Source organism: Oncorhynchus nerka, linkage group LG13 (assembly GCF_034236695.1).
Source record: "Oncorhynchus nerka isolate Pitt River linkage group LG13, Oner_Uvic_2.0, whole genome shotgun sequence".
In the NCBI taxonomy this organism is placed as follows: Eukaryota; Metazoa; Chordata; class Actinopteri; order Salmoniformes; family Salmonidae; genus Oncorhynchus; species Oncorhynchus nerka.
Genome location: NC_088408.1, coordinates 2,089,209 through 2,102,000, shown reverse-complemented (window position 1 = coordinate 2,102,000; position 12,792 = coordinate 2,089,209). Strand labels below are relative to the sequence as shown.

Sequence of the window (12,792 nt, the reverse complement as noted above, 5' to 3'; positions counted from 1 at the left end):
CAAGGTTAAAAGATTGATGTTCCCTAATAAATACAAATACAAAACAACCCTAGCAGCTGCTAACAGTCTGGGAGGCATCGCATCAGGGTAACAGGGAGGTTGGACTGACAACACTTTATCAATGAGAACACAGACATTGATTAACTCTCATTTAAATAAGGCTTGCAAATCCGGCCATAGTCTTTCACTATTTGATACGGGATTAAATATGGTCATAGGCTAACGTGCACGTGCGTGTGTGTGTGAATTCCGGCTGTGTGACAGTTTCCGGCCTGGCCTGTCAGTCAGACGTCTCTGAAAGCTGTGAGTTCACATCATATTAATTCCTCCAAAAATGTTTTGAATCAAAGTAGTTTGTATTTTATGTTGCCACGGGCAATGGAAAAGGAGCTATTGCCGGTAGTACGGTGGAGCGCGTGGGCCCAGAGGCGATAGCTCCATTTAAGCAGCGGAGAGTAGCCTCCGGCAGCGGCGCGAGCAGCGGCGGGATCACACGCGGAATCAAGCGCCTTTTACAAGTTTACCATGAAAATTAAAGAAAATGAGACATGGGCCAAATGTCATTCTCCTCCTATTTTAACCACAATGTTTATAGCAACTGTCACAAGACAGCACAGCCCACACATACCTAGCAGCCGTCAGAGAGGGTGCGTGCACGTGGAGGGTGATAAACTTGATCAGATGCTGAAGGCTTGGTGGGATGCTGGTGATTAAAACACAGACACTGCTCTAAGTAGGAGCCGCGTTTCTGGAGACATTTCTTTTGAAAAAGGTTGTGTGAATATTCATGGCGCCAAAGCCGGCGTCAGAAAGAACAACATTAATATGATCTCAGCTGAATTCGGGCCGCGCCGCATTAGCATATCAAAGCGGCCGCCCGAGGCGAGAGAAGCTATCGATACGGGAGCGCGAGGTAAAGCAAAGATTATTGGTTGTGATGGTTGGAGCAGTGGAGCTCGCGGCTAAATCCTACACACCATTAACCAAAAGTGATAGCGGAGAGATTCCCGCATCAAGCTTCCAGAACCCCCCCCCCCCCCTAAAAAAAACACATAGACACAGTAGCACACACACCTAGACAGTTTATGCTACTGTTATAGACTCGCTACTTTATATAACCTCGCTACTGTTATTTTTCACTGTATTTTTACTGTTGTTTTTATTTCTTTACTTACCTATTGTTCACCTAATACCTCTTTTGCACTATTGGTTAGAGCCTGTAAGTAAGCATTTCAATGTAAGGTCTACACCTGTTGTATTCGGCGCACGTGACAAATAAACTTTGATTATGAAACATTAACAACTAGACACAGGCTGCTCGGTGTTTATAGCTCGAGAATAACGGAATAATAACGCCTTCTTTGCTTCTTTCACATCAACAGAAAGTGATGCGGTAAAAATACCAGAAAGACATTTGATTTGTGTTGTCCTTTTAGCTCTAGCTAAAAGTTTTTATTTAAATGTTCTAATTTTTGTTTTTAATTTACATTTTAATTTACCTTACCACACAAACAAATGGAAAAGTCAACAGACTAGTGGATTCAAATCAGCAGGAATAACATTTCAGAGTTATAATGATCTATTTCTACACCCTTAGGCTATATTTCATTATACAGTTCATTTCCAATTTGACAAGTAATAAAAAACAGCCATAACTTTTCACTAATGACATTAAAACATCATCCTGTTATTACTGTGAAGCTCAACATAATGAAATAACATCAAAACATCCTGCAGTTACAACTGTGAAGGCCAACACAATAAAATTACCAAAACATCCTTCCATTATTACTGTGAAGCTCAACATAATGAAATAACATCAAAACATCCTTCCATTATTACTGTGAAGGCCAACACAATAAAATTACCAAAACATCCTTCCATTATTACTGTGAAGCTCAACATAATGAAATAACATCAAAACATCCTTCCATTATTACTGTGAAGGCCAACACAATAAAATTACCAAAACATCCTTCCATTATTACTGTGAAGGCCAACACAATAAAATTACCAAAACATCCTTCCATTATTACTGTGAAGCTCAACATAATGAAATAACATCAAAACATCCTTCCATTATTACTGTGAAGGCCAACACAATAAAATTACCAAAACATCCTTCCATTATTACTGTGAAGGCCAACACAATAAAATTACCAAAACATCCTTCCATTATTACTGTGAAGCTCAACATAATGAAATAACATCAAAACATCCTTCCATTATTACTGTGAAGGCCAACACAATAAAATTACCAAAACATCCTTCCATTATTACTGTGAAGCTCAACATAATGAAATAACATAAAAAATAAATGATGTTAATACGGTGAAGGCCAAACAATGAAATTACCAAACGACTATCATTATAACTGTTAGAATTACTATTGTTATTATTACTGTAATTATTATTACTCTTATTACAACTGTTATTATTACTGTTATTATAACTATTATTATTACGGTTACTATAACTGTTATTAGTACTGTTATTGTTAGTAGAATTACTGTTATTATAACTATTATTATTACGGTTACTATAACTGTTATTAGTACTGTTATTGTTAGTAGAATTACTGTTATTATAACTAGTATTATTACGGTTACTATAACTGTTATTAGTACTGTTATTGTTAGTAGAATTACTGTTATTATAACTATTATTATTACGGTTACTATAACTGTTATTAGTACTGTTATTGTTAGTAGAATTACTGTTATTATAACTAGTATTATTACGGTTACTAGAACTTATACTATTACTGTTATTGTTAGTAGAATTACTGTTATTATAACTATTATTATTACGATTACTAGAACTGTTATTAGAACTGTCTGGGTGACTGTTATTATTACTGTTATTAGAACTGTCTGGGTGACTGTTATTATTACTGTTATTAGAACTGTCTGGGTGACTGTTATTATTACTGTTATTAGAACTGTCTGGGTGACTGTTATTATTACTGTTATTAGAACTGTCTGGGTGACTGTTATTATTACTGTTATTAGAACTGTCTGGGTGACTGTTATTATTACTGTTATTAGAACTGTCTGGGTGACTGTTATTATTACTGTTATTAGAACTGTCTGGGTGACTGTTATTATTACTGTTATTAGAACTGTCTGGGTGACTGTTATTATTACTGTTATTAGAACTGTCTTACTGTTATTATTACTGTTATTAGAACTGTCTGGGTGACTGTTATTATTACTGTTATTAGAACTGTCTGGGTGACTGTTATTATTACTGTTATTAGAACTGTCTGGGTGACTGTTATTATTACTGTTATTAGAACTGTCTGGGTGACTGTTATTATTACTGTTATTAGAACTGTCTGGGTGACTGTTATTATTACTGTTATTAGAACTGTCTGGGTGACTGTTATTATTACTGTTATTAGAACTGTCTGGGTGACTGTTATTATTACTGTTATTAGAACTGTCTGGGTGACTGTTATTATTACTGTTATTAGAACTGTCTGGGTGACTGTTATTATTACTGTTATTAGAACTGTCTGGGTGACTGTTATTATTACTGTTATTAGAACTGTCTGGGTGACTGTTATTATTATTGTTATTAGAACTGTCTGGGACTGTTATTATTACTGTTATTAGAACTGTCTTACTGTTATTAGAACTGTCTGGGTGACTGTTATTATTACTGTTATTAGAACTGTCTGGGTGACTGTTATTATTATTGTTATTAGAACTGTCTGGGTGACTGTTATTATTACTGTTATTAGAACTGTCTGGGTGTGACTGTTATTAGAACTGTCTTACTGTTATTAGAACTGTCTGGGTGACTGTTATTATTACTGTTATTAGAACTGTCTGGGTGACTGTTATTATTACTGTTATTAGAACTGTCTGGGTGACTGTTATTATTACTGTTATTAGAACTGTCTGGGTGACTGTTATTATTACTGTTATTAGAACTGTCTGGGTGACTGTTATTATTACTGTTATTAGAACTGTCTGGGTGACTGTTATTATTACTGTTATTAGAACTGTCTGGGTGACTGTTATTATTACTGTTATTAGAACTGTCTGGGTGACTGTTATTATTACTGTTATTAGAACTGTCTGGGTGACTGTTATTATTACTGTTATTAGAACTGTCTGGGTGACTGTTATTATTACTGTTATTAGAACTGTCTGGGTGACTGTTATTATTATTGTTATTAGAACTGTCTGGGTGACTGTTATTATTACTGTTATTAAAACTGTTATTGTTGCTACTGTTATTATTGTTACTATTGTTACTGTTTTTATTATTACTATTATTACTGTTATTAATATTACTAATTGCCATTATTATTAATATGATTACTGTTATTATTATTCCTGTTATTGTTGTTACTATTTTTACTGTTATTATTGTTACTATTATTATTGTTATTATTGTTACTATTATTACTGTTATTATTGTTATTATTGTTACTATTATTACTGTTATTATTGTTACTATTATTACTGTTATTATTGTTACTATTATTACTGTTATTATTGTTACTATTATTGCTGTTATTACAACAGTAATTATAACTTATTATTTATGAAATTATAACTCTTACTATAACTTATTGTTATATGTGTTATTATTATTATTATTATTATTGCTGTCATTTTTAATTATTGTTAGGCAATATTAATTTGGGTTTCTTCTTTTCATTGTTGATTTTGATAATAGAGTTGGTTAGGAGAAAGAATTACGCACTCTATTCTACAATGGAAGGTGCACTGATAGCGTCAATTAAACCCGACATTACAGCTTTTGGCATAGTAGTAGAATTCTCTGGATTGGCGTGACATCCTAATTTAACCATTTTAAACACAAACTGAGAGAAAAATGAAAAATAGTACAGTGGTGTGTAATAAAATTGTCATGTTCAACAAAAATATATTTTCCCTTGATTTAGATAATGCTTCCATCTTGTCTTTTCGATGATTATTTTTTACCAGACAGGGAAGGAGATGGGTATTCATGTGAATGTGTGTTTAAGGTGTGGGTTTTAAGGTGTGTGTGTAAGGTGTGTCTTACCTCTTCGGATGATGCCGCCTTGGCCATTGAGCACAAGCCCGCACTGCGCCTCCACGGAGCCCTGAAACAGCGTCATATTATTAATAATAATAATAGTACAAGGCCAGTGATAAACAATCAAGAATCGTAATCAAGAAACACACACACACGAGCTTGGCGCAGTGCGTCAACCTCAGTGTTGACGAGAACGCTCAGCCCAGCCCACAGTGGTGTGTGTGTGTGTGTTTTGACACCTGCGCCTACCTGTTGTTACCGCTTATAACCGATCCTAACCACAGATGTGGAACCTGTTACACATGGTGATATCAGTGATGTCATCCGAACGACTGAGGAACATGAGCTGTTATTGAGAAGAACCCCGTTAATCCCCGGTGTGAGCCGCGAGCGGACGGGGTGCAGACACAACCCTGATTAAAATAAACACTCGGCTGTCTTTCTCGAAGAGGCCGTTTAAGTCTTTATAACAAACAAGGCTGTATAGAACATTTTTACTCCGAAGCTAAAGTGATTATAAAATCAATATACAAAACGCAGAGGTCTCGCATACATTAAGTGTCTAACAGGAGAAAGAGTTAGGGAGCCTGACGGGGAAAGGTGTGGCAGCTCTTTTGTTGAGCATGGAAATCTCTTTAGGCGCTCAAAAATGCGATGTGCTGCACGAGACAGACTGCATCTGTTCTACTCAGGTTCACGTGCCTTTATTTTCTAAAGAAGGTCGAAGACCTTTTCTAGTGGCTCGTGTGTGAGAGACCCCTTGCTCGCTTGTGTTTGTGCATTTCTATGTGTTAGTGTGTGTGTGGTTACCCTTCTTACCAACACGCCACTCAATGGTCTGATAATCTACATAATGAAAGTGGTAATGATGGTGAAATATTGAAATATATTAACATCTAAATAAAAATAAAGATTCTTAGTATCTATAATAATAATAATAATCAGAATAATCAGAATAATAATAACTGTTATCCTCATCACCATCATAATAGCCTAAATAAGAGAACATTCACAACAGAAAGAAAGATATGGTGGGCTCTTGGATCTAGAACAGCTCCATTATTATTATTATTGTTGTTCTTATTATGGTTATTATGGTTATTATGGTTTTGTTATTATTGATAGTTATTGTTATTATTATTACCATTAATATTATTATTACAGGTCTTATCAGCAGACTATTTTACTATGCTACGCTATTAAAAGTATTGTTCAACAAGTTATCATATAGCCCTTTATAAATATTATTAATTAACTAGTTATTATCATATATTAATACCACAAACAAGTAGTTAGCAAATATCCCTATATTAGTACTATTAGTCAAGCAAATATATATCTAGGTCTAGCAGATTCATTTCTTCAGGTATTCTACCTATTGAATTACTTGAATTACTTCTGGTATGCTAGGAGTTTAATTACTTCTGGTAGGCTAGTAGTTTAATTACTTCTGGTATGCTAGTAGTTTAATTACTTATGCTATGCTAGTAGTTTAATTACTTCTGGTAGGCTAGTAGTTTAATTACTTCTGGTATGCTAGTAGTTTAATTACTTATGCTATGCTAGTAGTTTAATTACTTATGCTATGCTAGTAGTTTAATTACTTCTGGTAGGCTAGTAGTTTAATTACCTCTGGTATGTTAGTAGTTTAATTACCTCTGGTATGTTAGTAGTTTAATTACCTCTGGTATGTTAGTAGTTTAATTATTTCCGTTACCCTACAAGTTGAATTACTTCTGGTATCTTACCAGTTTGGTTGTAAAATTGAGAAATGAACAACGCGATAAAGGAATGATGCAACGTGTTTAAAACGAGATATTTTTGTCTCGTGCACAGTGTTTAACTAGAGGTTGTTCTGTCTGGTGCAGCAGTGTGTTTAACCAGAGCCGCGGCTCAGATGTCGCTGCATAAAGAACACGTTGATTGACATTAAAACGGTAATTGGATAAACTACGGTGCTTTACCGTGCCGGAGCAGCCCATTGTGCCCTGAACCCCAATCCCTTAATCCGCTTTCAGAAGAGAAGAGAGAACCAGCGTCTTTTCACCGCCTCACCAGCCGGACACACACACACCATTTCTTTACATCGAAAATAATATGTAAAATATAGGTCACGTGCATTTTGAGTAAAATAGAGGGTGGACTGCATAATGGGAGTGAATTTCTCACATTAACTGTTTTAATGCAGAGTATATTCGATTCAGTTGTATTCTAGATTACTTCATATTTTAATTCCTCTCCATCTAATGTAATATCAGCCTTCCATTCAGTCATGGAATATTCTGTTTTTATTTTGACTGAACCCTCCTCGTCCTACTCAGAATAACTGGAGTTCTGTAGAGCGTGAGAGAGCAGAGATACCCTCGGGTCTCTGTGTTTGGAACGGGACAGACAGACAGACGGACTCTGAGAGTGACAAGAGTTAGGGTTTAGGAGTTAGGAAATAGGGTTTAGGAGATAGTGGCTAGGCTTTAGGAAATAGGGGCTAGGGTTTAGTATTTAGGGTCTGAAATTAAACTTTGTGGTGCACTATAGCCAGTATGGCTGTTGTGTGAATTGTTGGTGTTTGATCAGAATGACAACAGTGGAGGAGAGGAGAGAGAAGGGGAGAGGGGGTACCTGCAGGTCGTCCGCCCCGGGGGGAGGGAGCCCCAGACCGGCTGCAGGCAGCAGCCTCTGGTCGTGGTGCATGCCATACTGCCCACCGTGTGACGTCATCAAAGACAGGTCATGGCGCCGGTAGGCGTCCAGGCAGCCCAGCTCGCGCCGCTGCTGCTCGTCCAGGCACGAGGACTTAAGTGCACGGGCGCTGTGCAGGTTGATGAAGTCTGTGTCTCCGTGGGTCGCGTGGTGAATCTGCTGGTAGTACTGCCCGGAGTGGAGAGAGTTGAGGCCGTACGCCTCTGGGCCCACGGCTGGGTGGGAGTGCTGGAAGTCATAGTGGAAGGACTGGTGGTGCAGGGGGGTGTACTGGTGGTTGGTGGAGAAGTAGGGCGAAGCAAACTCTGTAGCCGCCGCGGGGTAGGCTGTGAGCGGCGAGGACGAGCTGTAAGCCACCGAGGAGTTGGCGACGCTCTCAAGGCAACCTAGCTGCATCAGACGGTAACTGTTGGACCCGTCATGACGTATCTGAGAGGAATAAAGGAACATATCAGCGGTGTCATTTCATTTACCATCTCTCTCTCTTTTACCACTCTCTCTCTTTTAACACCTCAAACTCAAACACTCAAAGCTCTTAGAAAAAACACGAAGAAAATGTGATTCCATGAGCCTGGGAGGGGTACGCACAGCAGCACAAGCCTTCAGTGTGTGTGTGTGTGCGTTGTACACGGTATCTGTCATTTTCAGTGCAGCGTTTTAGAGCGCGTGCTGTTCTATTATTTGGGTCTCAGCTTTTGAACGCACGCTGGGTGGCAGGTAAGTAGAGTGAGCCACCAGTGTTCCGCCCTAAATGTTATAATCACACCCGTTACCGGTTTACACACACAAGCCTCATCTGCCTCCCTCATTTTATTCCCTCACTTTTCACACAAATAAAAAACATTACTCCAGTTTTCCGTAGCCAGTCCTCTCCCATTACCCAGGGAAGCTTTGCTTTCTGGAGACGCATCACAACGATTTTACTTTAAATCTGCATGTATCAAACATATGTGATTACTAGAACTTTAAATCTGCATGTATCAAACAGGTGTGATTACTATAACAGGTAGATTATATTACTAAATATTATTGATAATGAAGAGTGATAATAAATAAATACCTCGGCATCATGGACCAAACCGGGGAACGTGGCTGACATGGTGTTGCTCCGCTAACCAGCTTTCCCTCCTGATCGAACAAATGCTTTCCGTTAAAATCCCCAAACCGAGAGAAGTGGAAAAAGTCCCTGCACGGAGCCGCGGATAGCTGGTGGAACACGAGCGTTTTCCCTCTGTACCATCACACCGGCTGGCGCACAGATTTTGTACTTGCAGGGTATTTCTGTTGTGATGTCGTCGGTGGTCCCCTGATAATATAGTTAGAAAAATAAGCATCAGCACTGAGGAATGGATGGAGGACAATAGAAGAGCTAGCTGTTTCCATCCCAGGAGACAAGGAATAAATATTGTATCTTCCCTAATAAGGAACCGACACTTTCAAAATGTTTTACCATTTTTGTGGACATTTTCTTTTTTCTCGTTTGTATTTTCAGACGGTTTGCTTTCTTCGTTTTACCCACATGGCTTAAACCTAGGCTATTACAAAACTAGTCGGATTTTCAACAAAAATGTAAGTTGATTTCAAAACATCCCCACGTTTATATAGGCTATCATTATTAAATAAACATGTATTTTCGTTTTAGAATATTTTTTTCTCATCTATTGAACTTAATGTAATTTGATGTAGGCTATTTTGTTTTTTCAAACAGAGCCGTGCCCCGTCAACAAGTCTCTTAATTAATAAGCAAATTATTATTACTACTACTACTACCATTATAATTATTAGTATTATTCTTTTATTTTAATTATTATCGTTATTGTTGTGTAATTAATATCATTATTATATATTATTATAGACTTATGTATTGCGTTTTATTATTATTATTACTAGTATTATATTATCTTTGTTTTTAAATCAAATGCACCCCATATTAAACAGTAACGTCTCCAGATGTATTTGGAATTAAGCGACAATATTTAGTTTTGATCGAAATTAAAATGAGGCAATGAGTGTCAGGGAGGAAATAATGAGAATAATCAGGGAATCATTTCTGCTAACAGCACTGGATTTTCTTTGAGAAATATACCTCAATTGCTTTTATTTTATGTCGTGAATGGATCGTGGACATTTATAACGTACATTTATAGGCAAAACAAATGTCGTTTCACAGTCAATTGTAGAGGCTTTGTGATATTACCAGGAGAAGTTTGTGTGTGTGTTTCTGCTCTGCGCTCATGCAGAAGGGCGATAGGGTTGCAGCTCGTGAGGGAAACGGCGACACAAACTCAGTCTCTTTTGTCGGTTTGGATCGAGCCGCTTCAACCCGTGCTCACGCGCTGAGAGGAAGTGTCCTCTGCCTCTGCCATGTTGCCCTCGAGCAGACCGCTACAAGACCCTGACTCCATTGTGTGACAGGCGGGGCGTGCACGGAGGTCAGCTGGCGACACGGGAACGGGAAATCAGCGTGAGACACCGCGGTCAGTATGATGATCCGAACCACCCGCACTCACCTGGCCGCGTGCCCACAGGGTGGTCCTGAGCTGGTTAGGCGGGTAGAGAGAGAGAGGGATTGAGAGCAAGGGCCTGCCGGCTCGGGAGGGAAGAGAGGAAAATAGAAATGTGAAACGACAGAAGAAGGCTGTGCTTCCGGTCAGGCCCTGCAGCTCTCTCTGTCTGCCTCAGTACTGAACTACTCTAGCAGTCTGTCAGATATAACACATTCAGACACACCAACACGCACACACACACACACAGAGGGAGGGATGGAGGGAGAACAGAACGTGAGTCAACGTGAGGGCAGGACGGTGCTTTTAAAGTGTTTTAAAGCCCAAAGCCTAATTATTTAACCCAAATTATCGCAATTACTCCGGGAGCGTCTAGACCCCTAAACTCATCCGCCCACTCCACTATCGAAAACGGCTGCCCAACAGGAACATGGACATGTTAATCAATGTTTAACTGAAACAACCGGTTACTGTTTAAACTGTAACGATGTGATATTAATCTGCAGAGTGCAGACTGTGTCATTATAATATCCAGTCACCACAGACGCTGCTACAGACAGACCGACAGATAGGCAGGCCAGTTAGACGCCGCTATTGACTCTTAGTCTTGAATTAGCAAACTATTTATCCATCTGTTCCTGCAGGTCTCAGGCCTATCGCTGAAAAACCACCACAACACTCTCTCATCTCAACAATATTATTCTACATCTCTTCTAAAATATATCATAATCAAATGAGATTTTACAACCACAAAACAAGATAATGAAACGCACACATTATGCAAGGTTTAATCAAATATATATATATAAAGATCTCAAGGCCCTCATGTCCATGAGCAAATTAAGTAATTCGATTGTTTTGCCTCGAGGCTTGATGAAACCTCCGCGCGATTGAAGGCCAGTTGTCGCATGTGAGGATTAAGTTTTCCACCCGGCAGAGCGCGCTGTGTGTGCGCGAGGCACCAGTTGCGTAGTAGACGGTGCTAATAGGGCTTAGCTCCTGGAGCAGCCTCACGGACAGGGCGGGAAGCGCAGCGCCAGATGCGCAGTGAGATCGAGCATGGACCGGCTCCATCTGCTGCTTCGCAAGGCTCGGAGAGACATGAGCTCCAACTCTCAGAATCTCAGCGGCAGAGAAATGAACAGTCACACATAAAGGCTCAACTGATAACATATCGCCTACTGTAATAATAAACTACTATAACACTATACTACTAGGTTATACTATAATAACTATTACAGCGTATTATATATCGGCGAATACAGTTAACCATGCCTATCAACATCACATTGAGGTTGAACCGTAAATCATCTCATAATCATCTCATAAACGATCAATTCCGTCTGACATTAATACATTTACAACCATTGCATGATACATATACTAACCTACAGGCCTACTATATAATAAATATACTAGTCTCTACTCTCTTGATAAATATACTAGGCTATACTATTCATGATAAATATACTAGGCTATACTATTCATGATAAATATACTAGCCGATACTATTTTTGATAAATATACTAAATACCCTTACTTTAGGCATTAAAGTTACATTTTAAGAACTTTAATTTTAAGGGTCAACATTACTTGAAAGAAAATATCACCAATTTTATTGGAGAGTGATAAAGACCCTGTTGAAAGCGTCTTAATGTTCTCACTGAGATGAGATACTATTATGAACTCGTCTTTCAATTCTTGAGTTGTTTTGTTGCTAAAACCTCTATGCTTCCTTCCATTGGGACTGGAATTTAATCGAAATCCTCACGTGAACGAAACATTTACAGACCACTAATCAAATAGATTGGTTTAGTGGAAAACACTTGGTAAAAGCCTATAGGCCGAGCTGAACATTTTTCAACACAAATGTTATGTTTATAAATACAGTTGAACCATATTTTTGCAGGCTTTGGAGCAGTCTTAGTTTTGTCAATATGTCAACTTGCTTGTATCTGTCCCATTTCAAATATATAAAAAATAGAAATGCCACATGGTTTCATCTCGACATCCTTTCTCCTCGCTTCTTTCCTTTTTATATCTAAATAGGAGGGGCCTACTGCCGTTTCAGACTGGAACGGTATTGTTTCAGTTTCCAGCAGGGAAGTTATTAAGGAAGCCTGGAAATGCTTCACATGATTAGGGCATGTGTTATTACTTTTGACGTTTTTTTTAATGTAACTAGGCAAGTTTATTTAACTATGCTGAATTGATTTATTCATTTATTTAGGCATATTTTGTTTTCAGGTGACAGAGACAGTAGCCTACAAATGAATCCACCTTTAAACATACATTTTTCATGGTTAAATCAGGATAAAATTATATCAGCAATAGGTTAAAAATTTGTTCAATCAACAACATCAACACTAGCGGTAACTACACATTACCATACCATAAGCCTACCATACAAGTAGAATTACTATGCTAGAAATAGGTAAAAACAGACAGCAATACAATCCAATAAACAAAATACAGATTTAAGAATATATTTTAAATAAATCATTTGTAGGGTAGGCTATATTTAATGATGTATAAACGCCTTTGTAGGCCT

General features: G+C 38.0%; 1 protein-coding gene across 1 annotated transcript in view; it reads right to left on the bottom strand.

The window, feature by feature from the left end:
• tfap2d (transcription factor AP-2 delta (activating enhancer binding protein 2 delta)) overlaps positions 1–8,836 on the bottom strand; it is a 42,420-nt gene extending 33,584 nt beyond the window's left edge. The window contains exons 1-3 of the mRNA XM_029678767.2: positions 8,798–8,836; positions 7,657–8,166; positions 5,044–5,104 (exon numbers count right to left, since the gene is read on the bottom strand). Of these exons, the coding sequence (XP_029534627.1) occupies positions 5,044–5,104; positions 7,657–8,166; positions 8,798–8,836 (610 nt within the window). The remainder of the gene's footprint in view (positions 1–5,043; positions 5,105–7,656; positions 8,167–8,797) is intronic.
• Between the last annotated feature and the right edge of the window lie 3,956 nt (positions 8,837–12,792).